Source organism: Jaculus jaculus, chromosome X (genome assembly GCF_020740685.1).
Source record: "Jaculus jaculus isolate mJacJac1 chromosome X, mJacJac1.mat.Y.cur, whole genome shotgun sequence".
NCBI classification, from domain to species: Eukaryota; Metazoa; Chordata; class Mammalia; order Rodentia; family Dipodidae; genus Jaculus; species Jaculus jaculus.
Genome location: NC_059125.1, coordinates 129,434,121 through 129,450,587, shown reverse-complemented (window position 1 = coordinate 129,450,587; position 16,467 = coordinate 129,434,121). Strand labels below are relative to the sequence as shown.

The 16,467-nt window shown below is 43.0% G+C and overlaps 1 protein-coding gene across 4 annotated transcripts in view; it reads left to right on the top strand.

Moving 5' to 3' along the window:
• The window catches only part of Hs6st2 (heparan sulfate 6-O-sulfotransferase 2), a 332,754-nt gene that overhangs the window by 287,561 nt on the left and 28,726 nt on the right, over positions 1-16,467 (top strand). For 3 of the 4 annotated variants that reach the window (XM_004653978.2, XM_045140720.1, XM_045140721.1), the window contains one exon: positions 990-1,076. The exons of the other annotated variant lie outside the window; for it this stretch is intronic. In XM_004653978.2, the coding sequence (XP_004654035.1) occupies positions 990-1,076 (87 nt within the window). The remainder of the gene's footprint in view (positions 1-989; positions 1,077-16,467) is intronic. 4 annotated transcript variants of the gene reach the window in all.

Here is a 16,467-nt window from a genome sequence, read left to right as displayed (position 1 = left end):
CTATAGCATTCTCTGAGACAATATTCTGTAGCAGTAGAAAGTCCCCACGTACACCTTGAAAGGCAAGATAGGCGTGTTTTTTTAACTTTCACTTTTTTAAGAGATGATACTGACGTAGATTGTAGTAACAGAAAGGAAATATATTTCTGATAAAATCAGGATAAATAATTCCACACATCATCAGTGGAGAGAAAGGCTTTGAATGGTTTCCATGGAAATCTGAAGATGAAGTATAGTAATAATTTCAAGGCAGAGCGGCTGAATTGAAGATAATGGTAAAATAGTTTGATAAAGGAAATAGAATAATCAAGGAGACTCCAATCAATTACTATGTTTTGTTTACCTTGAGGTGATTAATTTGTCTGCATTTATTAACCTGATGAGATTAAGCAGAACCTCCTTGTGATTTATTTCCTAATTGTTTCCAAGGTTTGACATAAGCTGTGGAATTATTGAAGGTGGAGATTTCAATTCAATTACTCATGAAACAGGTGGTGCTTCTCTTGAAAGAAAAACTAAATTCATGACCTTTCCAGGTAACATGGAGTGAAAATTGTTAATTCATCTGATGGTGTCATCCTCAGACTTTCTGAAGTCATTTGGCATCCATACTTCACTGCAAGTCAGCAGCTTCAGAACTCCACCTGTCCTAGTGGCTGGAAATTAAAGAATATTTAAAACTACTGCTTACATGTAATTTTATACTATTTTTTTTCACAAGAAAAAGCCCCTTGGGGCTTGGGCTTTGGTGCTATCATTACTGGATTGCACAACCTCAAGCTCTGAATGCCTCAATGATAGGTGTCTTTGGCTCTGACCAATGGTTCCAACCTTCTAACTCTGAAGAGCAACACTGGATAAAAATGTGCTTTGTTTTCATATGAAAAAGAAAGAGCCAGCAAAAAGTCTTTAACTAAAGTTACTAATTGCTTTTTGTCTCTGTGGTTCTGGTATACCTATGTATTTCTCTATTCTCTCTGTGAGGATAGTAAGGATAGAAGGGGTTCTCCAAACCTCAACACAGGCGCCAACTCTCCAATATCTACAAAGACCCGGAACCCATCTAAGAGTGGGAAGTAAGTACAAAGTGCTCTTGTGCATCTCACATAGCTACCACAACGCCATATGGTGTTCCCATTTTGTCTCACATTCATGTCCATTCAAAAAAGTTGCGTGGGATGTTTTCTGTGTACCTTACACTGGGATAGTCACTGGGGGATTGGGAGAGTAAAGCGTGTGTAGGTAATATTGATTTTTCAAGGAATGAGGAGGGGTGGTGGTGGGGTAGGGAGGCAAAAGCCAGGAGCTTATTTTGGAAAGATAACACATGAAAGACTAGGTTATTATGTCCATAAAGTTATCTCAAGGGCTGGGCAGATGTCTCAGTGGCTAAAGGCACTTGCTTGTATATACCTTGTCCTCTCAAGTATGATTTACCAGTACCTATGTAAAGCTAGACACAAAAATGGTGCATGTATCTGCGATGTGTTTGCAGCTGCAAGAGGCTCCGGTGTGCATGCACGTGCAAATAACTAAATTGAAAACATCAAATACTTAAGGAACAGACACTGGTTAATCACTTTATGATTTACAATCCATGAAAATTTGTCTTTGATCCATACACTGAGATTTAGGCTTGGTCTGTGCCCAAAAGTACATGCCCAATTTCCTCTGATCTTGGAAACTAAGCAAGGCCTGTCATGGCTTGGACTTCGATAGGAGACTTAGGGTTGAATTAGAAGAATCTGGAAGCCAGATCATAAATTTTCTGGTTCAAGTACATTCATATTTTAATCATATGGCTGATTATATTATGTATACATTCTTTTCAAATAACTAGGATGCACCATGTCCTACACACAAAACACTTGTTAGTATTGCCAAAACTTGTATTGGTTGAGTATTTGTGATAGTTGATTTATATCTTTAGGCTTGTTCCAGAAGACAGCATTGGTTGATCTCTCCATTTGGGTTGAGCAGAGGATGGGAATCTAAAGTGGAGGATGGATGTACCTTCAGTTAGGCACTTCCCCTTCTGGGTAATTGCAGCCCTTTCCTGAATGACTCAGGTTCTCTACAGAGTCCTCTTTCCTGAGGGTGTGGAGGTTTGTGCCAGACAGAAACTCTCCAAGCCTGCCTGTAGGGCAAGATGAAAGATGCCTTGCCTTCACCATGGCCAAAGCTCTTCATCAAACAATGAGATATGCCACTATGAGCGCAAGGCTCTGCACTGAAAAGTGGATTTGTAATGGTCATATATTTTATGTATTCAGCAATGGATGGCAAATGCGGTACTCTGGATTTGATCTGATAATCAGGTTCTCAAAATATCTATTGGCTGCCTTTTTTTCCCCTCCTGAATACCACTTCAGTTTTGCATATAACATTGAGCTATCTAGGAGAGTATGAAAACTGTTAGTGAGAACACAAAACTAAATCTCCGAGAAGTTAGAACTCATTCTAGTTATTTATTGTTGAGCACCGCAATCAAAATGTTGTATAAATTATGAAGAGAGGGAATCGATGCACACATTCCCAAGCAGCTGGTTGTTTCCAAATCAGTCCCAAATCATTGTGAGCGTACCCTGTCATGCTAGAGATCATCCTGGAGAGGCGCTTTCACCCCAGGCTTGTAGGAATGGCACACCCTCTTTTGCCTCCGCTGCTGCCTGTCACACTGACAATTCCTTGGTGCAACCTCCATTCAGCAGACCCTGATGTACATCATCATGGATGTTTGTGACTTGCTGTTGTACTTCAGAGGGGACACTGTTTTGTTTCTTTGAGGTTTACAAGAACCCGATCTTTTATCTTTTAAGTAGAGGATCTCTGTGCATCACAAAAGGAACAGTTGGTGCTGTCTGAGTTAAGATAACACAGAGAATGCATACTGAATACTACACGCAGGGTTTTCCCTGAGTCCTGAATAAATACATTCTTAAGTAGATGCACACGATCTTATATCACACACTCTGTGTCTGAGCACATCCCAAGCTTTTGCCTTGGTAAGGGCCTCTCTGCTTTTGCATTTTGTGCGAGGTGTTTTTCTTTTTCTTTGCAGGGTACTGTGACTCCCAAATTGAGATATTTCCTTTGAATTTTGTCATCATTTTTCTGGTTATTAGTATAAAAGAGAATGCCTTGCATTGCTTTCTTCATGGAGGTAGGGGCCAAATTCTCTTGGATCCCCCTTCTCTTTTCTGCGATTGGTATCCAGGAAGTGAATTTTGTTGCTGCTGCATTTTATATTTTATTTATTTATTTTTTGAGGCAGGGTCATGCTCTAGCCCACGCTGACCTGAAATTCACTCTGTAGTCTCAGGCTGACCTTGACCTCACAGCGATCCTCCTATCTCTGGCTGCCAAGTGCTGGGACTAAAGGCGTGTGCCACCATGCCTGGCTCAGGAGAGGTGAATTTTTGATTGTGGTTTTGTCACTGTACATTGTCTCTGGGAATGGTGCTGACATATCCTGGGTATGGCGAGACTCTTGCGGGCCCTTTTCACATTGTATAGGATACTGTCTATCAAAGTGTAAGCATGCTCTCAGGGGTTCGGAGAAAGTTGTTCTCTACAGTTACTTGTCTGCATTGTCTGCGCTTTCTTAGTTTGGGGTATGTGTCATGGTGCATGACAGTTGATATGGATGGTGCCATTTTGACACATTGTCTGTTGTTATTTGACCTAATGATAGATAATGAGACATGGAACAGTTTTTTCTGTGTGTGTGTGTGTGTTTTTTTCCTTTGTGGGTTTTCGAGGTAGGGTCTCACTCTAGCCCAGGCTAACCTGGAACTCACTGTGGAGTCTCAGGGTGGCCTCGAACTCACGGCAATCCTCCTACCTCTGCCTCTCGAGTGCTGGGATTAAAGGTGTGCACCACCATGCTTGGCTTTTTTGTGGTTTTTATTAGTATGTATTTATTTATTTGAGAGAGAGAGAGATATACATATATATGTATAATATATATATGTATCTACATATCTATCTATATGTATATGTGTGTGTGTGTGTGTATATATATATATATATATATATATAGAGAGAGAGAGAGAGAGAGAGAGAGAGAGAGAGAAAGAATGGGTGTGCCAGGGCTTTCTGTCACTGTGCACAAACTCCAGACACGTGCAATGCTTTGTGCACCTGGCCTTACATGGGTACCAGAGAATCGAACCTGGTTCCTTAGGCTTTGCAGGCAAGTGTCTTGGTGCTAAGCCATCTCTGCAGCCCTTGAGCAGTTTTTTTTTTTTTTTCGTTTTCTGCGCTTTTCTGAAGCCAACAACAGGCTGATAGAAAAAGTGCTCTCCTTTGAAAAGAAATTGGGTCTCCACATTTTTGGTATAAATGTCAGGTTGTCTCAAGTATGAAGCACAGCTGAAACTAATAGCAGTTAATATGTGCTGAGTGACTACATATGTGCCAATGTGAACAGTGTGTACATGGTATTGTTTTTTTTTTATTAGTCCTCACATAAGGGTCATGAATGGGTACTATTATTATTTCCATTTTATACACGAAGAGATTAAGAAAAGTCTGAGTGTAATGGTGTGTCCACTTGGGGTCTCCAAATGAAAATATTTGACACAAACTATCCTTGGCTCAAGGAGTCATAATAATTGATACACATTGGACATCTACTTTGTATTACAGTGCTGGATTCTGGAGCCACACAAACAAATGTAAGATATAATTGTTGACATCAGGAAGGTCACAGCCTTACTGGTATTGAAGCGATACAGTGAATTAATCACAGGATATGATTGGAGTCACTGTTATTGGCATTGAAAGGGTTCATGAGGAGAGAGCAAGGAAGGCTTCAATGAAGTGACCTCTATAACCTTTGATTCTATGCATTTGCTTCTCAAGTAGCAAGGCTAGGTCGGGGGAAGAAAATACAAGCCAGTCAGCCAGGTAAGCAGAATCCTCAGTGTCCTGGAGTGTAGATGAAGTTAAAGGGAAAATTGTATGGGCAAGTCCCCCCATCCTGGCTTTCCACTCACCTGGAGGCCTCGGAGATCTGATGCAGCACTGTAGATAGCTCGCGGACCCGTGGCATGGATGTTGCGTCAGTTCCACTTGCTCTGTTGCATTGCCTGGATCTGAAAGCTGGGCATCCATCCCTCTGTCTCAGGCAGGAACAGATGGAATGGGATATGTCTGAGCAGCAGAGCCAGACTGCTCTGGCTGTGACTTTCATGGAGGCTCAAGCAGTTTCTTCCATGTCGACATTAAACCAAATTGACAAGGGGGGGGGGGGAATTCAGTGCAGATGCACAGTGCGACATAGGAAGCACAGGTTTTGCAGATGCTGACCCCTGTCCACCAGGCCACTGCACGGAGCCTCGCATAGGCTGCCCGTTTAAGCATGTAAGCCAGTTGTTCTGGTCAGCACAGCAGACCACAGTCATTCTGCCTGTCCACTGGATCATCTGCAGAAAATCCCTATGCTGTCAAGGTTGAAAATGCATAGCTGCCACCCACAGCCTTTCAAAGCATTCCGTTTGGCTTGTTTGTTTTTGGTTTGGAGACATGGTCTTGTTTTGTTGCCCATGCTGGCCTTAAACTCACATTTTTTTTCTGTCTCCGCTTCAGGGATTTTAGGCATGTGCCACAATGCCCAGATTTAAATATTTTAGTACTTTTATTTATTTGCTTATTTGACAAAGAAAGGGGGGGAAGAGAGAATGGGCACTCCAGGGCCTCCAGCCACTGCAAACAAACTCCAGACGCATATGCCCCCTTGTGAATCTGGCTAACGTGGGTCCTGGAGAATCGATCCTGGGTCCTTTGGCTTTGCAGGCAAATGCCTTAACCACTAAGCCATCTCTCCAGCCCCACAGTGCCCAGATTTAAAAGTACTTGTTTTGTATCTGAATATTTTCATATGTTATAAGAGATCCATTCTTTAGCAGACACTAAGACTGAAAAAAGGTGAATCACTGCCCCAGAGTCCCCCACGTAGCTCATAACAGAGGACAGCCTAGAACCCACGCCTTCTGTTACTTAGCCAGTGTGCATTGTGTAACAATGTGCAGTCGTTCTCCCAGAGAGCAACATCCTTTCAGCTCCTGGGCACCTTTGGGCTCAGGATGTGCAACAAAGTACTCTCTCTCCTATATTGCATGGTGCTTAAGTGGGTGGCCTTTGCCAGCCACTGTGAAAATGGAGACTTTGGAAAAATTAGAATTATTCCATTTTTTAAAAAAAATGTGGAAGTTGCAATGATGAAAGGAAAGTGCATGCGTTTCTCTAATTCTTCCTTTTTCTCTAAAACAACATTCTGGCTGTGTTTGAAGAGTCACCCTTCTCGGCTTTTATTGGTGAGCTGTCTTTAACTTTTAATGCATGCCTTTGTCAATGGAGCAATAAATAGAATGCATAGATCACTATTACTTATTTCTCCTCAAATTAACAAACCAAGTCTGGTGATCCATTTCGTTATAAAGATATCGATATAGATGCACACACACACACGCAGATGCTCCTTGATTTACAATGAGATTACGATCTGGCAAATCCACCCAAAGCTAAAAATACTGTGTGGACAAATACATTTAATAGGATGCTGAGGGAGAAAAAGTATGATTTTGAAGGCAGCCCAGGCCACATAGCACAACTCTGTTCTCAAAACCAATGTGTTTAATACACTGTTAATGTTTGAATGTGAAATGTCCCCCATGGGCTCCTGTGTTTGAACACTTGACTCTCAGTCCGTGATGTGGCTTAGGAGGGTTGTGGAACCTTTCACCTGTGGAGTCCATTGGCAGATGCAGTACCATAGGTGTGGGGTTTGAGATCATAAACTGCTTCTGTTTCCAGCCCAAGCTCTCGCATCCCTGATCCAGGAGATGTAACAAACTACCCCACAAACTTCCACCACTACAGACCTAAGCTGCTAGACACTATTTCTTCCCCTCCATGCTGGATTATTTCCCCTGAACTGTGAGCCAAATAACCCTCTGCTCCCTTCCCTTACTCCTATCAGGTATTTTATCACAACATCACAAGGAGTAATATACTTAAAGCCACCTTAGGTGGATGTAATATAATCTATATTATGTAACTACATCTGTGCGTATATACATAAACCATTCAGAGGTATCCATTCAAAATTAGATTATGGGTAGGTGGAGACGGTGATAGAAATCAATCCCTCCTCATATCCTGAGAGGTTTTCTACATAGACTCAGACTATGCAACGACAAGGACCAACTACATGGATATTAGAAGGCAAAGGAAGAGCGCTCAAGCATGGTATACTTGGGAACAGCCACCATAAATGTTGAATTAGGTATCACACATTTTGGCTCCGACGCTCTGAGCTAGGAGAAGAGAGTAACCACTGCATCAAAGGGAATTAATTATAAGATTAAGAAAAGAACCCAAAGTCGAACTTTGCTTATGGCTCCAATCTGCCTGGAACTGACTGGAGTAGCAAATGCCACGAGACGGCGGACTCTGATCTGCCTTTGTCAAAAGTGTCTCGTAGCAAACAGTGGTCTGTGTGTGTTTAGCACTATCTACGTGGGATCAGATAGGAGCATGTGGCTTAGCAGATAAACGAAATGTACACAACCTTTGGGTTTAGTTTGGAAGGAGCCAAATGAAAAGGCTTTTCTGGCTTTAGAGAGAGGAGGGCGAGTCGTGTTTGTTCCACTATTTGTACGCTTGTCACAGAGTCCCGCATGTTGCATTGATCGTCCTTCCCCCTAATTGAGAACCACGTGTTTCTTCAGAGCCAGTAGACTGTGACTGCTTCTAATCTCCTACTTTCACATGTATGAATGTATGTATGCATATCTGTATGCATGTGTGTGTTCTTTCACTTCCAAACGGTCGTGTGTTGTATTCATGAAACGATCCCACATCCAGGCATTCAACTTTTCACGTAATTCTGTAGTGTATGTGGTGATCCTATCAGTAGTAGCTTATGTTTGACTGTTAGACTAAGTAAGATCATAAAAATTATGCAAAATCAAAACATTAAATCTATCACTGAATTGTCTCTTTCTCATTAGTTTTTAGTTTAAAAAAACAAGGACAAATGACTAAAGCAGTAACCAATTCATATGTATTCCTAAAAGCAGCCTTTCGTGGATATGCCAAGAGATGAGTCAATTTGCCACCTAGTTATATTTTCCTTCAGTTCTCCTCGTCCATAGTGCAAGACCTTTGGTCACAACCAAAAATTCAGACGTATCCCAGAAAGTGCACTCACTAACAAAGCAGGAAACCAACAGCAGCCCCTTGAAAAAGGAATTGCAGTGGCTTGGGATAAATGACATAGGCTCACCATACTTTGAGGTCTAACCTCAAGCGAAACAGCTGCGGCACAGGACGATTTAACTATCTCTTTAAATAAATTAATCAGGCAGCCTTGTGTATATTTGAAAGCATATTGGCCTCAGAGTCAGATAGACTTGGATACCAATCCTGGCTCTCCCACGTATTAACTTCCTACCCACCTCATTGGGCTGTTGTGAGAATTAGATATGCCCCTCCAAGTGAGGCTCTCATAGTGCCTGGCACATGGCAAGTGCTTGCTAAATGTCAACCAGTGATTATGCTTGTTTACCTTGCCAGTGTATCGCAGCTGGGGACAGTGTGACCTGGCCAGTCAGAGTCCAGCCAGTAGGATTCTGATGAGCTCTAGTTGGCTCTGATTGCCTGGGCTGTGTCTGCTTTGCCAACTCCTCAAATGGGCAAACTGCAGCCTCACTCCAATACTATGTAAGCCATGCTCATAGATTGGGTAAGACAAGGAATGAGTGGCACATCCAGGAAGAAATACTTGCTAGCAAGTTCTCATGCACCTCTGTGCGGTACAGGATACTAGCTAAATGAAATCGTCCCCTCCTCCTATGGGGTTGTCTCTGCTGGTCCTGCTTCTTTCCCCTGGTTTGGAAGCATATGCTCCTAGTCCAGCCTTAGCAAACCAAAGCCAGTTTCTGCCTCTCGCTTCCCTTACAAGCTCAGTCAAGTAAGGCACGGTTGTTCTCTGGAACAAGAATCCTCAGTGACCCTACTTTCTCCCTCTGATATTCATGGTTGACAATTCTCACTGTGAGTACTGCAGCCCACCTCAGGGCTCTGTCTGGTTTCCAGGTGCTCTCTGAAGTCCCAGGCCTCCCTCTCCCATTGAGGGAAGCAGGGGGTGGTGAAGGTCTCTTCTCTCTCTCCTTCCTCCCTTCTTCCTTCCCTGCTGGCTCTGAACTCAGGGAAGTACAGAAGCTAAAGGGATGGTATCAGCTAATGCTTCTAGAATAAATATGTTGGTGTTCAGACAACTGCCCATTTACGTGTGGCCCACTGTGGTTGGCAGTACTAAGAAAGTAAGGAAGCAAAGGGCAAAACTGACACGTTATCCACAATATTCTTTTTTTAAAATTTTTATTTAAAATTTTTTGTGATATTTTTGTTTATTTATTTGAGAGAGCCAGAGAGGGACAGAAAGAGGCAGATAGAGAGAGGGAGAGAACTCCAGATGCATGCGCCCCCTTGTGCATCTGGCTAATGTGGGCCCTGGGGAGCGAGCCTTGAACCGGGTCCTTAGGCTTCACAGGCAAACGCTTAACCGCTAAGCCATCTCTCCAGCTCTATCCACAATATTCTTAGGATTCCATCCTTGACTAAAAATTTGGAAAATCAGTGACCATTTTAAAGGCAGAGGGGAAGTTTGTGATTTGAAGCCCCACTTATTGAGATTTTTTTTTTTCTAAATTGTGCTCTGGTTTTATATCTAAGAAATCTACTGATGCAAACTTGTAAAGGAATTTTTCCGCCCAATGTTTCCTCTGCAAGTTTTGCACTTTTACCTTTTATATTTAGTTTGATTATTCTTTTGAATTAAATTTAAAATATGATACAGTGTTTTTACAGGTTGTCAAGGATTTGTCTTGTTTTACATATTCATGTCCAGTGATATAAACAAACCACTATAACATCACCCTCTCTCCCTTGAAATACCTTGATGCCTATGTGGAAAATCATTTGTCCTGGTTTTGGATTCTTAGTGCTGCTCCACCAACTGTGTGACATCATGCTGTATTTACTGTTGTAGCTTTATCTTATTTATTTATTTATTTGAGAGCAACAGACAGAGAGAGAAAGAGGCAGATAGAGAGAGAGAGAGGGAGAGAGAGAGAGAGAGAGAGAGAGAGAGAGAGAGAATGAGAGAGAGAGAGAGAGAGAGAATGAGCGCACCAGGGCATCCAGCTACTGCAAACGAACTCCAGACGCGTGCGCCCCCTTGTGCATCTGGCTAACGTGGGTCCTGGGAAATCGAGCCTCGAACCAGCGTCCTTAGGCTTCACAGGCAAGCGCTTAACCGCTAAGCCATCTCTCCAGCCTCTGTTGTAGCTTTATAATTAGCCTTGAAATCAGGTGGTGTGAGTCCTCTAACTTCACTCTTCCTTTCTAAAGTTGTTAGGGATATTATTGGTCATTTCTATTTCCATGTGATTTTTACAATCATCCCATAAATTTGTCTGTAATTTTAAAAATTGCTAGTATATGAACTTTAGTTTAGGACAGATATTTCCACAATATTGAATCCTCATGGCTTCTATGTATCTATCAACTCTTGAAGTCTAGTTAGTGCTGTCTGGTTTTTAGGGTTCACACCTTTCCCATCTTTTGTCAGATAGATTCCTAAGATTTTTCACACCCGTTTTTCAGTGCTGGGGTGGAAAGCAGGTCTCACACATTCTAAGTGTGTGCTTTACTATGGAGGTACATTTTCATGAGTACAGTGGTGTGACCTGCAGATGAGAATGAGGAAGACAGAGACAAAGTGACATGATTGGTCAGTGGCTACTAGTTGCTTTTAACAATACCCTGGTCATCAGGATGATCACTTGCCAAAGTTTAAATAAATAAAAAAAATGAAGCAAGACACAGCTCACTGGTAAATAAACCATAAAGTTTGCCTGGAAAAAATGCAGGCAAGGCTGTAAAATTCAGGCCACCATCTGTTTGTGCTTGCTTGAAGTAGCATTTGTACTGGATAATTAAGATGTCAAATGCATATGAAGCACAAATCATTAGTGCATGGTTGCCTACAGGCCCTAGCATTATTGTTGATGATGAAAGTGGTTGGAGAAGAACATTATGTTGGGGTTCGGGATGGAGCTCATTTGGTAGAGTGCTGGCCTAGCATGTACAAAACCAGGGGTGCATGACCCTGATGTGGTGGCACATGCCTGCAATGGGAGCACCCAGGAAATAGAAGTGGGAGGATAAGGAGTTCAGAGTTAATCTCTATTTTATAATGAATTCAGGGCAAGCCTGGGCTACATAGGACCTTGTCTCCAAAAAGAAAAGATAGAAAAGAAAAACATAGAACACCGTGTTTCATGAAGTATATATTTATGTGATCTCCCAGGAGCTGCTGTTTTGGGTCACTTCAATGGGGTTGAGTGGAGGAGAAGGGAAGTGAGTAAGCTGCTTGTTTGGATCATTTCATCAAAATGATCAACTGCCTCTACATATGGCCGCCTGTGATGGTTGGCCATGATTGTCATATTGACAGGATTTGGGGTTACCTAGGAGACACACACACACACACACACACACACACACACACACGCGCCTGCACACACGCGCACACACATCCTAGGCATGAAGTATTTCCAGAGAGGAAATGCCCCCAGCCCCTGCCATGAACATGGGTGGCACCATTCTCACAGGCTGGTGCCCCAGACAGAATAAAAACAGGGAAAAGGCGAGCTGAGCAACACTTCATCTCTTTCTGCTTCCTGACTCTGAACACAACTTGACCAGCTGCCTCATGTTCCAGCTGTTCTGCCTTCCCGGCCATGATAAATCATCTCTCCTCAAACCATCGGCCAGAAAACCCCCTTATTTCCTTAAGTTGCCTTTGAGGTATTTTGTCACAACAAAGAGAAAAGTAACTATTATGCGACCAGTCTGGAAAGCCCATAGTGGGAGACATGAATAAGGAAAGGACACAAACTTGGCTGTGCCCAAAATTGCTAAATGAGCAAATCATTACTTGCATGGGCATTCATAAGTTTGCAAAGAACTTTCTCATCCATTTTCTCATTTAATTTCTCCAACAATCTCATGAGGCTGGTTGTGTATTTTACAGATGAGAAAACTGAGGCTGAAAGAAATAACCTATTTTCCTCTAAAGAGTACAGAGAAATAGTTGAAATCACTGTTCATATAAATCTAACTTACCTTCCCAACTCCATAGGGCCCAAGTACAGAGCACTCTGAAATTGGGGCCAAATAGTCTCCCAAAAAACCTGTACATTTATATGCAAGTACAATGATTATAAAGACTGCTGAGTACCAGAGGCAAGGCCTTTTAAATTAGAAATGACCTTTACTGAGTGTTTCTTTTGCACCGACCCTATTCAAAGTACTCTAAACACATGCATTATCCCATTTAATCCTAGAAAGTACTATATAACATTCATTCAGTGAGCCGCTCACTTGCATTAATGGCAATGGCCCATACACAATCCTAAATGGTCTCTTGGGAGTGGACATCCAGGGTGCTTCCCATGGACATAGCTCGCAGTATGGCTGGATGGTGGAGCTTAGCCAAGAGAGGTGAAGTGTGGACCTGTGACTCCAGTACTGGGAGAAAAGAAAAAGTTGCCTCATCTCTCCCATCCTGCGCCTACACCTGCCCTCTTGTGGAGAATTGATGCCTGTTAGCTACCATCACCATTCTCAATTCATATTTTGGCATCTGTTGCAGTCTGATTCACATTGCTGGTAGAAATCACCCAACCAAGAGCAGCTTCTGGAAAAAGAGGTTGATTTTGGCTTACAGGCTCAAGGAGAAGCTCCACGATGGCAGGGGGAAATGATGGCATGAGCAGAGGGTGAACATCACCCCCTGGCCCACATAAGGTGGACAATAGCAGCAGGAGAGTGTGCCAAACACTGGCAAGGGGAGACTGGCTATAACACCCATAAGCCCACCCCCCAAAATACACCGTCCCCAGGAGGTTGTTAACTTCCAATTGCCATCAGCTGAGAACCTAACATTCAGAACACCTAAGTTTATGGGGGACACCTGAATCAAACCACCACAGTATCTGATTTAAAAAAAAAATAGGGCTGGAGAGATGGCTTAGCGGTTAGGCGCTTGCCTGTGAAGCCTAAGGACCCCGGTTCGAGGCTCGGTTCCCCAGGTCCCACGTTAGCCAGATGCACAAAGGGGCGCACGCATCTGGAGTTCGTTTGCAGAGGCTAGATGCCCTGGCGCACCCATTCTCTCTCTCTCTCTGCCTCTTCTTCTCTCTGTCTGTCGCTGTCAAATAAATAAATAAAAATTAAAAAAAAATTAAAAAAAAAAATAATAAAATAAAATAAAGACTTAATAGAGGTGCAAAGGAGCACCTTTCTCAAAGACCCAGGACAAAGAAAGTGCAATTGCCAATCATTCGTGTGAACCAGTGCTTTCCACGCTATGTTCTGACCAGCCTTTGGCGCTGAGCGAGGAACTGATAGCATGCTAAAGGGAAGAGTGACAATAGGCTGAACTGTTAAGTACCGGGAGTCCCAGGTCCTCACTCTATCTCTTCTTGCATGACTCATGACTCCATTTTTATCTGTTCTATATCGTAAAGCCAAACTAGAGTATCTTTGACGACTCCCACTGTTGAGAACAAGTTAATAGTACTGTTGTTGATCTGACTTAAGAATACATAGAGAGGGCTGGAGAGATGGCTTAGCGGTTAAGCGCTTGCCTGTGAAGCCTAAGGACCCCGGTTCGAGGCTCGGTTCCCCAGGTCCCACGTTAGCCAGATGCACAAGGGGGCGCACGCGTCTGGAGTTCGTTTGCAGAGGCTGGAAGCCCTGGCGCGCCCATTCTCTCCCTCTCCCTCTATCTGTCTTTCTCTCTGTGTCTGTCGCTCTCAAATAAATAAATAAATAATTTAAAGAAAAAGAATACATAGAGAGCAGAACTGGGGGACTTCAGCCTGTATTCACCATACCCCAGCTGACCAGCCATAGAGGGAAGTAGCTTCCTTCATCACCTCTATATTCTCTTTGAAGAAAAGCCTTCCTCTCTCATGTGACCAAATTGCTCTGCCTAGGTCAAAGAGACTAGACTGATAGGAGAGATTCGCCAAGATTGCAGCCTGCACCCAGTCTGAACCTGAAACGCTTGCAGGGGAAATGATGCCTCTGGCTTTGAGTGACGCTCTCCAACCAGCTGTTGCTCTCCAGACTAGATGGACACACAGAATTTCCACTCCATTTCCTTCCCCTGGTGTCTGTGTGAGGCTGTAATGAAGCAGGTAAGGGAAGAAAAGAGCACTTTTTTGGAGACAGGATACTTTAAGTTGCTGAAGCCATCCTCTTCTGAACTGGTTAGGCAGATGTTCTGGTCAAATCTACTTTGTTTGAATGCCAACAGAAGGCCCATGGGTTTTTCTAACACTTATTCATCTTAGGTTCTTTATATAATCCTCAGCAGATTTTGTTTTAATTTTTAGCTCTTTAGTGATTTATATTGGGCGTGTTCACTGGGTGATTCAACTGTATGACCAGCCGCATAGTGTCATCACCAGGCTCAATCTTCCCCTTGGTTGAGCTGCTATCCTCCCTAGCTACCACATGCCAACACAGTACCTATTTCATTTTATTTATTTATTTACTTGAGAGCGACAGACACAGAGAGAAAGACAGAGAGAGGGAGAGAGAGAGAATGGGCACGCCAGGGCTTCCAGCCTCTGCAAACGAACTCCAGACGCATGCGCCCACTTGTGCATCTGGCTAACGTGGGACCTGGGGAACCGAGCCTCGAACTGGGGTCCTTAGGCTTCACAGGCAAGCGCTTAACCGCTAAGCCATCTCTCCAGCCCTCATTTTTAATATATATTTGACAGAGAGAAAGATGGAGAAAGGGAGAGAGAGAAAATGGGTACGCCAGTGCCTCCAGCTACTGCAAAAGAACTCCACACTCATGTACCACCTTGTGCATCTGGCTAACATGGGTCCGGAGGAATCAAACCTGGGTCTTTTGGCTTTACAGGCAAACGCCTTAACTGCTAAGCCATCCCTCCAGCCCCCTATTTCATTTTCAAATGACCCATGTTCAAATCCTAGTTCACTGGAAAGAGCCTGCCTTTCCAAATAGATAGATACAGGTTTACATCTCGGTTGTAGCACTTCAGGCAAGTTACTTAACTTCTTTGAGCCTCAATTTCCTCATGTGAAAAATGGAAATAATAATTGGACCATCCTTGACTAGTAGAATTTTTAAGTTTTAACTGATAAACAAAAACATAAGAGTTGTATATGTCAATGGGATACCACGTAATGTTTGATACAGTTATATATTGTATGATGTTATCTATTGAGACATTTATCTTTTTTAATTTAATTTATTTATTTATTTATTTATTTATTTGGAGCGACAGACACAGAGAGAAAGACAGATAGAGGGAGAGAGAGAGAGAATGGGCGCGCCAGGGCTTCCAGCCTCTGCAAACGAACTCCAGACGCGTGCGCCCCCTTGTGCATCTGGCTAACGTGGGACCTGGGGAACCGAGCCTCGAACCGGGGTCCTTAGGCTTCACAGGCAAGCGCTTAACCGCTAGGCCATCTCTCCCGCCCGAGACGTTTATCTTTTTTATGGTAAAAACTTTCAAAAATATTTCTAACTTTTTGAAATATACAGTCAATTATTCTGAACTACTAGAGATTTCTAGAAGATTCCATGAGACAACAGATACAAATATGCTGGTACATATCGGTGCTTATTAAATGGAATCGCCATCATTGCTCATATTTCAAAACGATTAACATGCTTTTCCTCTATCATGTGTCTCCTTCCCTAACAACATCACTCCCTCTTTGAACAGTATCCATTTATCATTTAATCAGACGCCAGATGTGTCATTCAGTTATTCATTACTTCAATCAGCAAGCGTTTATTGTGCACCTAGTGTGCATAAGCCCAGCACCACATGGTAACGTAGGTGATTGGAATGGACATAGAAGGAGAAAAAGAACACAGCAGGCCAACAGTGAGGCTGAAGGAACACGCCAAGTCCTACCTGGCTAATTTGCTCACAGAGAAGATGAGTCTATAAACAAATAATGCGAATAGGAAAAAAAACAAACACGTGGTGTGCTGCATAAGAAAGGTTCAGTGAGCCAACAATCAGTCCACAAGGCTGTAGGACTGTTCACACTGGGCCATGAAATACAAAGTCCTGGAAATTACACTAGCTCCTTTATTGTTACTCTCCCCTGTTTACTTGTTTGCCAGCTAAGTCATTGCTATGGTTCTCTCAGGAATAGGGAGGCTACTTCCTTTACCTTCCATAAAGCCTACCTAAGTACAAATGGGCTCTTAACCTATGGGCTAAAGTGAGGCATGTCTACAGAGCATTTGGAGTCAGCCTGCTGGAGCGGCTGCAGCCCTCCCTGCCACTGGCCACCTGTCCTTTTGTTTCATCTCATTGCAAGAGCAGA